The sequence below is a fragment of the Sceloporus occidentalis genome, unplaced genomic scaffold (assembly GCF_023333645.1).
Source record: "Sceloporus occidentalis isolate IW3139 unplaced genomic scaffold, rSceOcc1.0.p SCAF_55, whole genome shotgun sequence".
Taxonomy (NCBI): domain Eukaryota; kingdom Metazoa; phylum Chordata; class Lepidosauria; order Squamata; family Phrynosomatidae; genus Sceloporus; species Sceloporus occidentalis.
Window position 1 is genome coordinate 3274546 of NW_028317035.1, and position 17030 is coordinate 3291575.

Below are 17030 nucleotides of genomic sequence, written 5' to 3' on the forward strand. Positions count from 1 at the left end.
AAAAATTAGGAAAACTGCAAATTTTTCTGATCTTGTGCTTTCATATAAACAAACGAAATGCATCTTATGTAAAGGGAAAATACATGTTTGGCATAGTTGAATCTTTTACCGTACGTTTACCTGTGCTTGTTACAACTCGATACTTTTTTTTGCGTATCCTTTTTGCCTGTTTATTACTTTTTTTAAGTGCTACTCCATTCAATTTCTTATAAAATTGTATGAAATCATCTGATGCTGTTTTTTAAAAAAACAAAAAAAAAACTTTTCTCATGTTCAGTCTGGTTTTCTACGTTTAGCTGGAGGTTGGTCACTCGGGAAGGCTTGAAAAGACCGAAGATCTTTGGTTAAAGGTTCGTAAGGATCATGCCCCACGCCTAGCACGTCTCTCATTGGAGAGCAGGTCGCTGCAAGATGTTCTGTTACATGGTAAGCAGTAAGAGACTGAACATTGTCCAGTGTTTTAATATGATGTAGCTATAAATAATAAAATGTAAGTTCAGAGTTTACACTCTAGTACATTGGTAGATGTCCCACTGTTCACCAATAGTTCACCCTTGTGCTGTGTGACTATAGTGTACTGTAATATAATCGTTATTAATGTACTTCTACAGTAGCTTCCATAAGGAATTAATTTTGGTGCTGGCTTTTTTGATATCTGCATACCTGAAGCCTCACAGTGACTTGTTCGTAATGCTGGCCAATTTTCAGGAAAACCCAGGCTTGGCCGAGAACTTGGAAGAGGACAGTATGGTGTAGTCTACCTGTGTGATAGCTGGGGTGGGCACTTCCCTTGTGCTCTCAAGTCTGTTGTTCCCCCAGATGAGAAGCATTGGAATGACCTAGCTCTGGAGTTTCACTACATGAGGTAACTTGAAAACTGTTTTTGGTTTCAAAAAGGACACCAGCATGTTATGTTTAAGAGTAATACAGTGTGTCTTTAAAATCTATCAAATGTCTTGCCTAAGAACCTTAAGTAGGGCTGCAACAACTAATCGATAATGAAAATTGTTGCCAACGAATTTCATTATCAATTGGTTGAATCAAATTTTATTGAATATAAGATGATGGTTTTTTCAGAGCAAATGCTCTGGGGATAAATACCCTTCGTCTAATAAATCGACCTCAAGCAGAGTTCAGGTAATGACACTAAGATCCAGATCCCCCGCAGCGCTGCAGGGGACCTGGATCCTCTTCTCTGACAGCCGACGGGTGTCTGTGTGATGCGCGCAGACCTCCTCTGCTTCCGCCGGGGTTTCCGTGACATGACCTTCCGGTGCTCAGTCATAGAAGCTCCAGTGGAACTGCTGGCCAGCAGCAGAGGTTCACTGGCTGCCGTTACTGGACACCAAGGAATCTGGAGCACGGGGGGGGTTGGTTATAAGGCATATCTAGAGGGGCATATTGGGGGTTATAGGGCATATCAGGGGGCACAGTGACATAGGGTGTTTATAAGGCATATCTGGGGTTATCTTGGGGGGCAGAGTGGCATATCTGGGGTATAAGGCATATCAGAGGGCACTATGGCATATGGGGGCGTATAATGCACATCTGGGGAGGGAAAAATGGCATATCTGCGAGGCAATGTGGCAAACCTGGGCTCAAATGTTCCTAACTGGGGGCAGGTTAAGCAAACAGTAACATCAATTATATGGTCATGGGTGATAAGTTGTTTAATACCAAATTCACCAAAAGGCAGACATAAAGCTATTGACTACAATCCACATTACCCTCAGTTGGTGATTTTATGTTTTTTGTCCGCCCCTGTAAAATCTGTAGGGAGTATAACACTTTGTCAGACCATTTTGGTTATCTGTAAGGCAAGAGGGGACTGGCATCTTCTATCTTGGTGCCCAGGTAAAACCAAGTGGCTCCTGGCCCAAGCCCTTTCCTCCCCGTGTAAAGACTAGCATTCTTGATATAAAGAATCTCGTTTAGACATATCTGATTTTACGTTTGTGAACAAATATACAGCAAAGACTAAGGAATCAACATGTATAGGTTGGAGTAGAGAATATTGTGAGGAGGTCATAGAAAAAAGAACCTGTTAAAAGTAAAGGGTCAGAGGATCAGATGTAATGTAAAGAAGCTGTGAGTCTTTACAGGAGGCAAAAAAGTGCCCAGGATAGATGGGCTGAATTGTCATTACCTGCCATCAAATTCTGTTTCAAAAAATAGTTCTACACCTTACAGAGGAACTCTCACCATACCTTTTATATCCTTTTATTATTCTGTTGCTGTAAATAATAGATATACATTTGTGTAATTTTGTTGCAAAAAGTAGCATAAACGAACTATTCATTTTTGTATTTCATGTGAGTACTTTTCTACCCATTACCCTCTAATTGTGAAGCTATTGTAGAAGCTTACCTGGAAGCCTCTTGAGATGGGAACACTACAACCCTACACCGATAGTGTCACACGTGATGCATCATGTGACTTAATCTCATAAATATTAATGCCACAAATGGTGTGAAGCCATCTATCATTGCAAGAATAACAAAATACATCTGTATTTGCAACAGCATTCACATACAGGTTTTCTGACCTCAGTACTTCTAAATCATGCTTAGAGAAAGAGCACCCATGGAAGCCCTTTTATCCTCTTGTGCATCAAGCAACAAAAATCTTGGCCTTTATAGCTAGGTGCCCTACTGGCAATTTCTTGTTGAAACATATACAAACATTTTTTTAGTTTATTTTTTTAAATGGGCATTCTTCTTTAAAAGATCTCCACTTTTCTTCCTACCCTGAGTGGAGGCAAGGCTCAGATTTGATGCAGCATTCTGTCTCCTGTGTGATCTCACCCAGAGGTTTTATTTATGATTTGTATGCCGATCGTTTAGACAAATAATCTAAAATATCTGATTACTACTTGCTATACGTTGGCTAGCAAATTGGTTTCAATCTGTATGTTACTTGCTGCCCGATGTGAAGCCCTACTTAAATGAAGAGATCTGGTCACCTCTGCTTGATTGTATGTCTTAAACTTTCTAGAATACACCTTATTTTTTGTTTTGTTACTCTTGCCTTGATTTGCCCAGGTCGCTTCCAAAACATGAGCGTCTTATTGACTTACATGGCTCTGTGATAGACTACAATTATGGAGGGGGCTCCAGCATTGCGGTCTTGCTCATCACCGAACGTTTGCACAGAGACCTCTATGTAGGCTTGAAGGTGAGTTGGTATTCTAAGTGAAATTTTTATAAACCCCTTTTTTTTTTTTTTTTTTTTAAATGGGTTTTGAATGTTGTACAATAAAAACTGGGGACTACCGTTTGATTTGCTTGCAAATATGTGTATAATAGAAACCTGAAACTTGATTTACTGCGGTTTGCTCTTCCATCCATGATGCACCCAACGCCATCATACAATGCACTGCCTGTGGTGACTGTAACTGACACTTTAGACCACAGTGCGAGTTCAAAATGATAATCGGTCTATTCACGGAAGAGGGAGTTTGCAGGGTTAGTAAACTGTTCATGCAAACCAAAGCTTTGGCTTTTTCTGCAATGAAAGCCGGATTACCTTCATCATTGGTAGTGCTATGAAGTAAATGCCATCTGCTCCAACCTCTTGTAATACACAGTGCCATGTCAACAAAACATAGGTTACACCATGCTGGTCTTGTCAGTCCTTATACTTTATGGCATTCCAACTGTTGTTGGATTAAAGTGACTAACACTTTACCAAAATTCTACTATTATTGTACACTAAATAAACCCAAATAAGTATTTAAAAGGTTGAGATATACACTATATGACCACAACTATTGGGACACACCTTCTAACCTCATCATGGCAATGGCTGATTTAATTTTTTGTACCCTTTGGCTACAAACACATTTCCACGGTACTGATGTTTAGCTGTAATTATCTTCTTTCTCATTTAGTGTACCTACACAAATTATATATATATATTTTTTTTTTTCTTCAAGAAGGGCTTTCTTTAGATACCATTATTTTGATCATATTGTCTAATTTACTACAAATGCTGGTATTTTAACTCTTCAAATGCACACATTTTACCCGCAGCCTCTGTCAAACTTTGCAGTCGTATTTCTGTGTGTGCTTTTTCACACACATTCTACTTAAAGTATGAATTTTTACAGCTCCTGGTATATGTTGCTGTCAAACATCCCCATATGTGTTCAGCAACATCTCCTGAGTACAGTGATGCCACCCATTCATTCATATATATATATATATATATATATATATATATATATATATATATATATATATATATATATAGTAGGGCTGCAACTAACTATTATTTTAATAATCGATTAGTTGGCCGATTATTTTTTCGATTTAAAATAATGTAATAAAAAACGTACAATTTACACTTTCATCTCTGTATTGCAATGGCCTCTCTCTCTATTCACCTTCTTACATAATAAAAGCTACAAAAACCCAAACGCAGCGTTCTCAAACTAGGTTTTAATGCAAAGTTATTAGTAAATATTTATTCATATGTTAACTATTTTTCATATTTAATAAAAACTGAGAAAAAAGCCTTGTTTAAATTTTTTTTATTTACCAAACTGCCCCCGGTTATGCACATCTGACCCCCAGCTTGCCATATATGCCTTATACCTCTTATATGCCAGATTCCACTGTGCCCCCTGATATGCCACTGTGCCCCTGATATGCCTTATACTCCTTATATGCCAGTGATATGCAACTGAGCCCCCTGATATACCTTTTACCCCCAGATATGTTTTATGCCCCCCCTGATATGCCTAATATCGATATGCCTTATACCCCCTATATGCCACTGAGCCCCCTGATATACCTTTTACCCCCAGATATGTTTTATGCCCCCCTGATATGCCTAATATCGATATGCCTTATACCCCCTATATGCCCTGAAATTCATAATACCCCCCATACACCACTATAACTCACCCATACACCACTCTGGCTCCTCCCCCTCCCATACACCACTCTGGCTCCCCCCCTCCCATACACCACTCTGGCTCCTCCCCCTCCCATACACCACTCTGGCTCCTCCCCCTCCCATACACCACTCTGGCTCCTCCCCCTCCCATACACCACTCTGCCGCCTCCCCCCTCCCATACACCACTCTGCCGCCTCCCCCCTCCCATAAACCACTCTGCCGCCTCCCCCCTCCCATAAACCACTCTGCCGCCTCCCCCCTCCCATAAACCACTCTGCCGCCTCCCCCCTCCCATAAACCACTCTGCCGCCTCCCCCCCTCCCATACTCCACTCTGCCGCCTCCCCCCCTCCCATACTCCACTCTGCCGCCTCCCCCCCTCCCATACTCCACTCTGCCGCCTCCCCCCCCTCCCATACTCAACTCTGCCGCCTCCCCCCCTCCCATACTCCACTCTGCCGCCTCCCCCCTCCCATACTCCACTCTGCCGCCTCCCCCCTCCCATACTCCACTCTGCCGCCTCCCCCCTCCCATACTCCACTCTGCCGCCTCCCCCCTCCCATACTCCACTCTGCCGCCTCCCCCCTCCCATACTCCACTCTGCCGCCTCCCCCCTCCCATACTCCACTCTATTTCAAATGCTGGTATTTTTAGCTCTTTCATGCAAAGGTTTTTGGGAAGATGCAGCAGCAATTTTAGAATTATTTTGCTGAAGTATTTGCTCAATTATAAGACGACCCTGATTATAAGACGACCCCCAAAGTCCGAATATTAATTTAGGAAAAAAAGAGAGCCTGAATATAAGACGACCCTATAGGAAATTTTTTTTACCAGTAAATGTTAATTCATGTAAACTTGTTTTAATAAAAGCTATGATTGAGAAAAATATTTTGTTTTTAATTCCTTTTATTTTTCAACCTGCCCCCCCCCCCCCCCCCGTTATGCACATCTGCCCCATAAATGCCTTAAACCCCCTATATGCCACTGTGCCCCATGATATGCCTTATACCCCTATGTGCCAGTCTGGCATTTAGGGGGTTAAAAGGCACATTATGAGGCAGAGTGGCATATAGGGAGGTACAAGGCATTTCAGGAGATTTGTCACTGCCTTATTGTTAGGTTGTTGAATGTTGATTCTGGCAGCCTTTGTAAGGGTGAGAAGAGAGAAATTCGGGACAGGAAATTTAGGACCTAAAGCTTGTTCTGACAATAATATCCTTTTCCATGGGGTTTGCTTACAGACACAATATCTCCAAACCAATTACACCAACTGACAAACAAAAAAAGCACAAGCAGGCAGGCAGTGGATTTACTTAATTGTAAAAATATCATAGTGAGAGTTCCTCTTGGTTTTTAAAAGACTTTGTGAATCATCTTAATGAATTTGCCCCAGAGGCCACTTAGACCATTAAATTGTTTTAAAAAAGCTCCCACTGCCTTCCTGTTGTATGAATAGGCCATTTTGCAATACCACCTAATGCAAAATGAGTAGTCTTTAATTTGTTAAATTTACTTCCCGAGGGCCTACTATTAATCTGTCCTGTTTTTTTCTTTATTATAATCTAATGTATGCAACAGCTGCAAGTCCCTTGTTAAATTGTAACATATTCCAAAGCAAATCTGAATGTATGTGGATTTTGTATATAATCGCTACGACTAGGCGCATGATGGGTCACATGATTCACTTTAAAAGCGTTCAAGATATCATTCAGAAAATAAGTGTCTCCCATCATAAGTAGGCTACATAAATTAGTCAATCACTTCCCGTTCCGTGATCTCCTGTCAAAAACTAATTTACTTACTGTTCAGTTTATTAAATTATAGTCACGTGGTAGTCATATCATTCATGTACTGCATGTGGTTTTACAAAGTAATTTAACAATGAGACAATCTTACCAGCCAAATTAAGTGATAGTTAACCTGTTTTGGATTTGGTCATAAAGTGTAATTTTTAGTTTTGGGTTTTTTTCCACTATACAGACAGAATATAGTGAACTAATAAAGGATCGGTACAATTCCCATAACTTCCTGTGACTCACAAATCATATACCAGGTTCCCTCTACTTCAGGTTAAGTAACCCTTATCTGAAATGTAACACTGGCAAGTGTCCCCAGTTACATGAACTGATCAGACCCTGTAGAATGCATAATTCAGTGGGTGGGGAGACTTTAAAGAAATCTCACTAATTTAAATCTACATTATCCTAGGGTTGCCAATGTCTTCCTGCAGCAGAGGGTGAAACACAACTCTCCTGTTGTGTGGTCACATAACCCTGTGCTCTAGTTTTCTTGTGTACTGTGAGATGTTGTTCCAATCCCCAAACACTGATGAACCAGGGGCTTATCCAGAACCTGATCTCAGGAGGGGCATTCACACTAAACATACATCCAGACACTTGCACTAAAACACGCACTTACATCACATGCAACTAGACACTCGCACTAATGCAAGCACACACACTAACACACACAACCAGGCACACACATTACCATACCTAAACAAAGACACATGTTCACATGCTAATGTACCCAGGCAGACATACGTGCAGCTCACCTAACCCAGGGAGCCTCAACCTGTCCTACAATGTTGCGTGACTCCTCCTCCACCCACCTCAGTCTATCTCTGGGGGAGCGATTTCCTTGTTGCACACCCCCCCCCACCGGATCTGCAAATATACTGTCAGCAGAATCGCTAAGGAGCGTTTAGGGAGATCCATAATCTAACCAACCACCTTGCTCCTCCTGCTGTTCTGCGTGGGATCGCTTCCAATGTAGCGGGCTGGACTGTCTCTCCTGTCCACCGCAGAGGAGGCGCCCCCATGTAGATCTGTGCCCTAGGCCGGTGCCTACCTTGCCTATAGCCAGCACCAGCCCTTAACCGCATTAGCTTTAGTGCATCTGCCCTCAGACTTGTGGAAAGTTTTTTTACAGTTTTTTTTTTTCCTGTGTGGACATTATAGTCCTATTGTGCAGGAACTGGACTATTATGATATTTTGAGTGTAAGCAGATCAGTTGAAGGGTGCAGTTAAAGAACCCACATACTGCAGTTAGTAAGTGAGAACAACTTTCTAAAAGCAAAAAGTTACTGTAAAATAGACACCATTTACCAATGGTAAACAATACCTGTACATCTTTATCCGGTTCCCCCTATAAATACAGGTACATCTGAATGATCGGGCATTCCTTTCCGGTAGGTGTCAATGCTGGCACCCACTGGAAGATCACTGGATGGAAAAAAAAGAGACCTTGGGCTGTGCAGGGGGGAGGAGAGGGAAAAAATGGAAAAGGTGTAAATAAAAATAAATAAATAATAATAAAAAAAACACAAAACAATTCTTCATTTATCCTTGACATCTATCAGCTATAACAGAGATCCCTTAGCTGCCCTACTTCACTACTGTAAAGTAATATGTAATGGATGACCCTCTAGAACAAACTTTCTGGGTTATTATCAGGAAATGTTGCTGAATAATAATGGGGTAATTTTTCAGCAGTGGTTCCTACTGTGTGGAAGAAACACTAATTGTTTTATGTATTTCTATAATTAAAAAATATGCCCCTGAGTACATACAATATGTAAGATCGGAATAATGGTTTAACATACGGTAATTTCAGTAATTGGCTATGGGAAACCTTGGTCAGTAATGGGTTAACCTAGCGCCCAATTAGTTTTCCAGAGATTTTCTCAAATACAAGTATACAAATATTGACAGGTAGCATATGTCAGTAACTGCTACTACTTAACATTTACTTCAGTCTATGTGGTGTATGTAAAATGGTTAATTTGGAGACGAGCCAACTAATAGTTTCATTGGCTGTAGTAAAGAAAGAAAAAAAATAAAAAAGCTGAAATCGTCAGTTCCGAATAATGGTTCCCTAGACTTACGTGTCTGCTTTTTTTTGTTTTTGGATTTTTTTTTTATTTCTATTTTTTAAGGCTAATGGCAAAATGAAAGGAATGCTTTATACAGTCTTGACTTCATGACATTTTCTTATCTGTTTTCCTCATAGGCTGGGCTACCTCTGGAGACACGGCTACAGATAGCATTGGACGTGGTGGAAGGAATTCGCTTCTTGCACAGTCAGGGTCTGGTGCACAGGGATATCAAACTAAAGAATGTACTGGTGAGTCACAATACATTCCAAACTAATCATGTTCTTTGGTTATAACATTGATAATAGAACAGATAATAGATCTTTCGCATGTGTTCACTTCTCAGCTCCCATCTTGGTCAACTTTAGTGTCATCATATATCTAATAGGTTCACACAAACAAATGTTTCTCTACCAGCAATGATGACTGAACAATTTCTTTTGTAGCTGGACAAAAAAAATCGAGCAAAGATTACTGATTTGGGATTCTGCAAACCAGAGGCTATGATGTCTGGAAGCATTGTAGGGACACCAATACACATGGCTCCAGAACTCTTCTCGGGTAAAACATTTTCATCATTTTGTGTGCTTATTTTCTACATTGCTCTGTTAAACTCATACTTAGATTTTAACATCTATCTATAACAAACATGTTCAGAGAACCATATGATCTATCTTAGAACCAACCACCTGAATTCTGAAAGAAATAAATCTGTTTATTGACTGTTGACTTTCCACATGACCCTTCCACAATCATATCGTCTTGGCTCGCTCACCTTCTGTCACGTTCACTCTCAATCTCTGGTCCCTGTATCACTGTCTTAACCCCTTCAATCCCCTATAGACGTACCGGGACGTCCAAAAAACGCCCACTAAGAAACCCCTATGGACGTCCCGGTACGTCCAGCCCTTCGTGCAGCGTCAGGGAGACCACCTGGACTCCCCCCTGGCAGCAGAAGCCGGCATGGCTGGCTTTCTGCTGCCTGATCTCCTGTAACAGCTTCTGGCATGAAAGCCGGTAAGCTGTTACATTTGAAAGTGCCCGATCGCGCGTTTCAAATGTACGTGACCCGGAAGGTCATCAGAGGACAGGATATCTCCTGCGGGGATATCCTGCCCTCCGATGAGGCACAGAGACGCTGCGATAGAGATCACAGTGTGATCGGTGCAGGGGGATCGCGGGGATGGAAGTGAGAAACCCCCTCCCGTCCTGAAATGGAAAAGCTGAAGAAAAAAAAGTTAAACCATTTAAAAAATATTAAATAAATCATTAAAATAATGATATAAATACTAAAAAAAATTATGTGAGCTGTGATGTAATTGTGACATCACTGGCATGTTCAGGAGGTCCCTAGGAGGACCTCTAACCATTACTAACAAAAAAAAAAGTGAAAAAAAAATATATAAAAAAAGATGATAAAAAAAATTCTTAAAAAACCTTACTTCCCATTGCCCTAGCATAACATCTAGCCAGTATAACCCTTCTGCCCCCGTTCACAACCCCCAAACCCGTTAAGCCATAGGCATAAAAATTGTACACCTAAAAGTATACTCCCTGGTGCTGGGAAAGTCTGGAAAATCTATATAAATTAGGTATTTCTGAAATCAGGACAGCTGAATTGATAAACTTGGAAGGGATTTTCCATCACTTTACCTAATTTTGTGAGGATTCAGAGGGAAAATGTAAAAAAAAAATTAGTTTATTTTTCTAATCTTCGCTAGTTTTTACTAAATTTCTCATTCTAAATTTTCAGCTAATCATCCAACTATGGTATCAAACGATTTTTCTATCTCTCCTTGAAAAAACAATATGTAGTTTACATGGGTACGCTATTCACAGGAAAAGAGAATAATCGCTAAACCGACATACCCCCAAAAATGGCAAAATTGCTCTGGGCTTTGAGGTATCAAAAACCCCTGGGATTGAAGGGGTTAATGTGTATTAATGTTATTGCCAGCTTAAATGTTATCTTCTACTCTCCTTGTAATAGAGCTATGAGATAAGCTTGTGCCCTATAAGTAAAACATATCTAAATGTGCTTATATATGATGGTGTGTATATATAGCTATTTGTGGGAATACCTAATGTAAATAATTTACATATTTTACTACAGGCAAATATGACAATTCTGTGGATGTGTATGCCTTTGGAATCCTTTTTTGGTATATATGCTCTGGATCCATCAAACTCCCAGAAGCTTTCGAAAAATGCTCAAGTAAGGACCACTTGTGGAACAATGTCAGAAAAGGCAAGTGTTTTGGTTTTTTTTTTTAATGTGTTTTATATACATTTTTAATGTGGTCCGTGTGTAGGACTATAGCTGTATCCTTGTGTAACAGTTTTTTATCTTTTAAAAGAAGAAAACCTCAAAATGTAGTAGCCGTCTCGCCAATATGTTTAGTGTTCCGGTTGTATCTCCTCTCTCTTCTGATGCACCACCATTTGTCCCCATAATATGAATATATGTATGTGTGTTAATATGAAAACAAAACATTTAATAGGCTGGTAAATGAATATATTAATTTATTGCTAAATCAAGATAACAATTGATCGTAAATTTCTAAAATGTAATGAAAGTTTGTTTACTTACTCTTAACACATGCAGGCACATGCCAACACCATACACTAATAAATGCACACTTTAACACTGTAAGAGGACATATACTCACACTAACACCACACTCTTAAAGACATGTACATGCTATCCAAGAACATCCACTATACATACATGCACATGCTGATTCTGGCAATATACATTTACACGCACACTTACGCTAACACTACAGTACAAACTCCATCTTACCTTATGGAGACCTGTCTCCATTGCAGCTCTGCCACTCCGCTGCCTCTCTAATATCACCTGACCCTGCTGGATGCCATACGCCACTACTGTGCATACCCGGGCGCACAGGTTTTGTGGAGTCTTGGACTAAACCATGGATCAATATTTGAAATGGGCAGACTGGATTGACTGGACTATTAAGAGACGCACACACTTAAATCTACATTTTGGTTAATGGGTTTTTATTTTTTTTATTCTAAACCTCCTCCTGCTTTTTATAGAAATCAGATAACTGGAGGCATGGAACAAAACTGCAGTTTGGGGAAAAGGGTACAATGTTTATACATTTTGTACGAGCAACTTTTCTCTCTATTCCCAGGTGTACGTCCAGAGCGATTGGCTATCTTTGATGAGGAATGCTGGAAGCTGATGGAGGCATGTTGGAATGGTGATCCCTCTCAGCGTCCGCTTCTGGGCATTGTGCAGCCCATGCTACAGGGTATCAGAGACCGCCTTTGCTATAAGAAAAAGTCTGGCAAAACCTTGGAAGACTCTACCTGATGTGTGACAAGACTTTCTATATAGTTGATGTTCCTAAACTTCAGACATCGCTTCCTGCTCTTCTTTAACTGCAGCGGAGATACAGAACTCCCTGTACAGCTTGGCTCTTGGCACACACCAAGCCACTGATTCGTAAAGGAACGGAGCTGTCTGTAACCAAACCATGCCAGACATAAGTTGAGTGTGCAGTTTTAACCACCTCTCTTTACCCTGTGTTTGCCAACTACAAGAGTACTGGACCAAGGGTAAACCAGCACCTTCTCCAAGCTTATCATGGGATTGTGTAACAAATATTTTAATTAAAGCCGTGAGGCAAAGTAGACCTTCTTAATAGTAGTGGTTACAAGAAGGTATATTTCAGAATAGGAGCTCGAGTTTGTGTAAACCAGCTTCTTAATTGGGTGCTGTAAGAACTTCCATCAAAAAGCTACATGATTGTGCAGTCATGGACCTTATGTAAACATGCTGTGGTTGCATCAACATCTTTATTGCATGCCTACTTCATGCCTTTCATTTCCTGCCCAATAATTGCCTAAAGCTGTGATTGTGGACCTTGAGATTCTAGGACTAACCATTTTACCTAGGAAGCTAATTCTACTTTCAGGTCACCCAGGTTTACAAGGTGTACCACACAGGTCCATGTTTAATGTATTCCGGGCCACTGGAAGGACATTGGTAGATATAAGCTGTTAAAACTTAAGCACAACTGTAGGTAGATCAGCGAAAAAAATCACTTCAGTCCTATCTATTATTTATGTCAATTTTTTTTTTATTTTTTTTTTCCCCCCAATGTTGCTATGCGTGCTTTTAAATGTGTTTTGCTTTTCTGCCATTTTCTTTCATTTTTCTTCTAATATACTTAATGATTCTTAGGAAGAACTCAGACTGGACAGTCCTTTATGAGAACCTGGAGCTAAAAATCCCCCAACATTTGCTTTAATTGTTCTGTTCTCTTAGCCTTTTATTTGATAGGGATAGCAAGAGTAATACTCTATCTCAATATAGTATGTCCTAAATTTATTTTAGGTGTATACATTTCCTGGTCACAGATTAAAAGTTTAAGCGTGTGAGAGGCTGGTTTTAACTGTAATTCTTGTCATTTCATGTTTTAACATGTAAACGGTAGCTTAATGGTGGTGCATTTTTTTTTAAACTCTTTTTTCTTGTAGAAAAAAAATCCACATTTTGATCCTATGCCTCTGCAGTATACATTCCGAACATGTTCGATTTTCTCTATATGCTATTACAATACATTTGTTTAAAAAAAAAAAAAAACAGAAGTAATCGATATTCAAAGTGAGCTACTTAGTTTTGAAGTGTGTGTGTGTATATATATATATATATACAATAGAGTTCATATGTATTGCTGCAAGTAGGCTATATGCAATGGCAATGTGTTTAGCATAGCTTTCTCAAGCAGCCTTCGAGACAAACTTGCTTGTGAATAAATGGAGAAGTCCTAAGAATTTGGCCCGTCACCAGTATTATGGGGCCAGTGGTAGTCGCATTTCTATTAGAGCATTCCTTTAATGCCATGTCTTCTCATCTCTGATTAAAAAAAAAAAAAAGAAGCTTCAGTTGTAAATATAGTATCCAAGATATATAATCTATCCCCATTATCACTTATTATACATGAACCATTAAAGTGCAATGAAACTTTCACTGTAGGTATTGCGATTTCCCTTTCTGGTTAAAGTGTAAATTAATGACAGCTGAATGAGAGGCCATAAATGATCAAACCATGTTTAGAGACGATATGTTTTTAGAACTGTTTAAATACCTTTCTTTATAGGTTTGATTTAACTTTTTAGGTTGGTATTTGTTTGGTTTAAATATGCAGCAGTATTATACATCTTGGTTTGTTTACATGTTTCTGGAAGTACTGAAAGCCTTGATTATTTTTGGGCCTTAACATAGACCCTTATACCTTTTATTTAACCAGAAACATCTGGTTTAAGACCTTTTTTTATTATTTAGATAATTTACCGGTATATCGGTTCACAACCATTTTTACAGTGTTAAAACTTGATTTACCTTAACCATGAAGTTGACCAACATCTGTTTTATGACAAATTGTTTCTTTAATACCAGAGTACTGTCTTGGTCCATTTGCTTACAGACCTCATGTTGCTAAATTCTTTAATTCTTTTTATTATGTTCCCACTATGCGTTGATGGTGCTAGTTGAGGCTTGTTTTCTCCTGAGTGGAAATTTTCAACTGTACTCTCCCTAGGACTTAACAATTAACAAACAATCCATGCATGGCTTATTCCAAATATAAAGTAGTGAAGGTTTAAAAATGAAATTTACGAACCTTTTGCTATGGTAGTCATAGGACATATAAGTACTTGGGTTTACACATTTTTACCATGTTACTGCCAAAGGGTTGCAGTCTTAACACAGGCAGCCGGAGGGGCCAGGACCAGAGGAATGACTGCCCCCTTGGTGGTGGAGTAACATTAAAAGCGGAGGCGATTCTGTTGCTCCTTAAATTTGTGCGTTTTTTTTATTTTTTTTTATTTTTTCTAACTACAAAGGAAAGTGTTTACGTTTTTTGTTAATGTGTATTGCACTTTGGAGGAGGGGGATAGTAAGCTGCATACTCTCCTATATACTAAACCTAGCACTTTTGCAGTGTTTCTCTCTCTCTCACTCTCTATACTCTCCATACTCTCCACTTTAACCAAATCCTCCCTGAAACACACATTCATGGTTCTTGGAGACGTCGTGCCACAGAATGACTGACTGTAATAGTTAGAGACAAATCACTGAAGATTATTTCATGAGCATTGGTGGCCTGTCTAGCAACTTTGCTTACAGATGGTTTTCTGGGCAGACTTTGGATGTTCTATTTCTGCGAATGAACACGCATTGAGCTATTTTCTCCAAATATACAGAATAAGTAATCTACCTGTATTATGTTAACCAAACACGCCACTTTATTCCACTCTAACTTTAAAGAGCATGGATACTAAGACCCTGTTGCCATTTAGCTACAGTGTGTTCATTTTCAGAGGCTTCCTCACCACCTCCATGGTTTCGAACCCAATGAAGGGCCTGTTAACATTGTGTATCTCTTTGCACCCTTGAGCGCTAAGGTTTGAGATCGCTGGTCACAGTTGATGCATTCTGTGCTGTTGAGAAGATACCATGAATGTGTTTATAACCACCACTCCTCACAGTTGTGTTCTTGTTTTACACTGTTCAAAACACTAATATCTTGACTGTAAATCTATATTTTATGAAACTGTTGGCAATTTTTATATTCAAATGTCTAAAATATTTAAACTTCACACTGTACTGTGCAATTTATCATTAAACTCCTTAACTACATGCCCATTGATATCTTTATTTACTATTGCACTTCATGTTTGTAAAGTGTGGGGTCATGTACATGGTAATCCCTACACACCAAGTGGACCACATCAAGCAGCACTGTGTGTGACAATGCAGCAGGTAAGCAGTAACTGAGGGTTCCTTGCCACAAGGTGCCCTGGAGCAATTGCACTTTTTTTTGTCCATCTACTTAAGGGGTCCAAGCTGCTCTGAGAAGACACCAACATTAAATTAGATCAGGGGCTCATTTCTGCTTGCTCAATAAAGGCACTATCATATCAGTGTTGAATAATTTAGAAATGGTTTTTAGACCTTAGACCATAGCCCGTGGCACTCTCCAAAGAAACTGAAATAGTTCTCTGCAGCAGGAATTTTATCCCAGATCATTGCACAATTGGGAACTGTTGGGCCTTTGATGCACAGATAAAAGGGATGCCTATAATATCTGAGTTACTTTGCCGTATACAATGTACATTTTATGTGTGTTTGTACAGAAAAGGGGGGTTTCAGAATTCCAACCAAAAGTTATTTCAGACTGTTTTGTTGAACTAACTTGTCTGGGGATTCTAGCTACCGCTGCTCTTACTGACATACCTGGGAAGGTCCCAGGGAGGGCAACCTTGAGATCTCTCTTCTGGGGGAGTGCCTTTGTGAAGTGGCGGGGCTACCACCAGTCTTTTAGTGGGAGGAAACTGGAATGGGAGCACAGGAGACCGGGAAAGTAGAATGGGTGGGTGGGAAGAAGGTCCTCACTCGGAGATGCTAGGTCAAACCTAGAGAGTGTTCCCAGATATGCTTACTGACCTCCTTCTGTATGGACTGTTCAGCACCAACGTTTCGGGGGCTACTGATACATTGCTGTACACCTTTTGCAATGTCATACAAATTAGGTGATATATATATATATATATATATATATATAAATTACACACACATACACACCCCTTAAGTACACCTTGCTAGTACCGGGTTTGACCTCATTTTGCCTTCAGCACTCAGATTTTGGTCCATATAGCCACCAAATGGAAACCAGTTTGGATGATTTGATCTTTGTGACATGGTGCATTATTCTGCTGGATGTATCCATCAGGAGATGGGTACACTGTGGTCATAAAGGGATAGACATGGTCAGCAACAATACTCAGGCTGTCACGTTTAAATGATGCTCAATTGGTACTGGGGGTCCCAAAGTGTGCCAAGAAAATGAACCCCACAACACCACCGCCAGCCTGAACTGTTGCTACAAGGCAGAATGGATCTATGTTTTCATGTTGTTTATGCCAAAGTCTGATCCTGCCATCTGACTGTCACAGCTGGAATCCACTCATCAGACCAGGCAACGTTCTTCCAGTCTTCCATTGTCCAATTCTGTGTGAATTGTAGCTTCAGTTTTCTGTTCTTAGCTGACAGGAGTGGCACCCAGTGTGGTATTCTGCTGCTGTAGCCCATCTGCTTCAAGGTTCGACATGTTGTGCGTTCAGAGATGGTATTCTGCATACCTTTGTTGTAACAAGTGGTTACTGTTGCCTTTCTGTCATATCGAACCAGTCTGCCCATTCTCCTCTGAATTCTGGCAT

General features: G+C 40.0%; 1 protein-coding gene across 1 annotated transcript in view; it reads left to right on the plus strand.

Annotated features, from left to right (window-relative positions):
* LOC149287934 (dual serine/threonine and tyrosine protein kinase) overlaps positions 1–12117 on the plus strand; it is a 29741-nt gene extending 17624 nt beyond the window's left edge. The window contains exons 7-13 of the mRNA XM_089492335.1: positions 297–426; positions 709–865; positions 3042–3174; positions 8912–9025; positions 9221–9335; positions 10888–11022; positions 11936–12117. Coding sequence (XP_089348461.1) covers positions 297–426; positions 709–865; positions 3042–3174; positions 8912–9025; positions 9221–9335; positions 10888–11022; positions 11936–12117 — 966 coding nt within the window. The remainder of the gene's footprint in view (positions 1–296; positions 427–708; positions 866–3041; positions 3175–8911; positions 9026–9220; positions 9336–10887; positions 11023–11935) is intronic.
* Positions 12118–17030: the final 4913 nt, after the last annotated feature.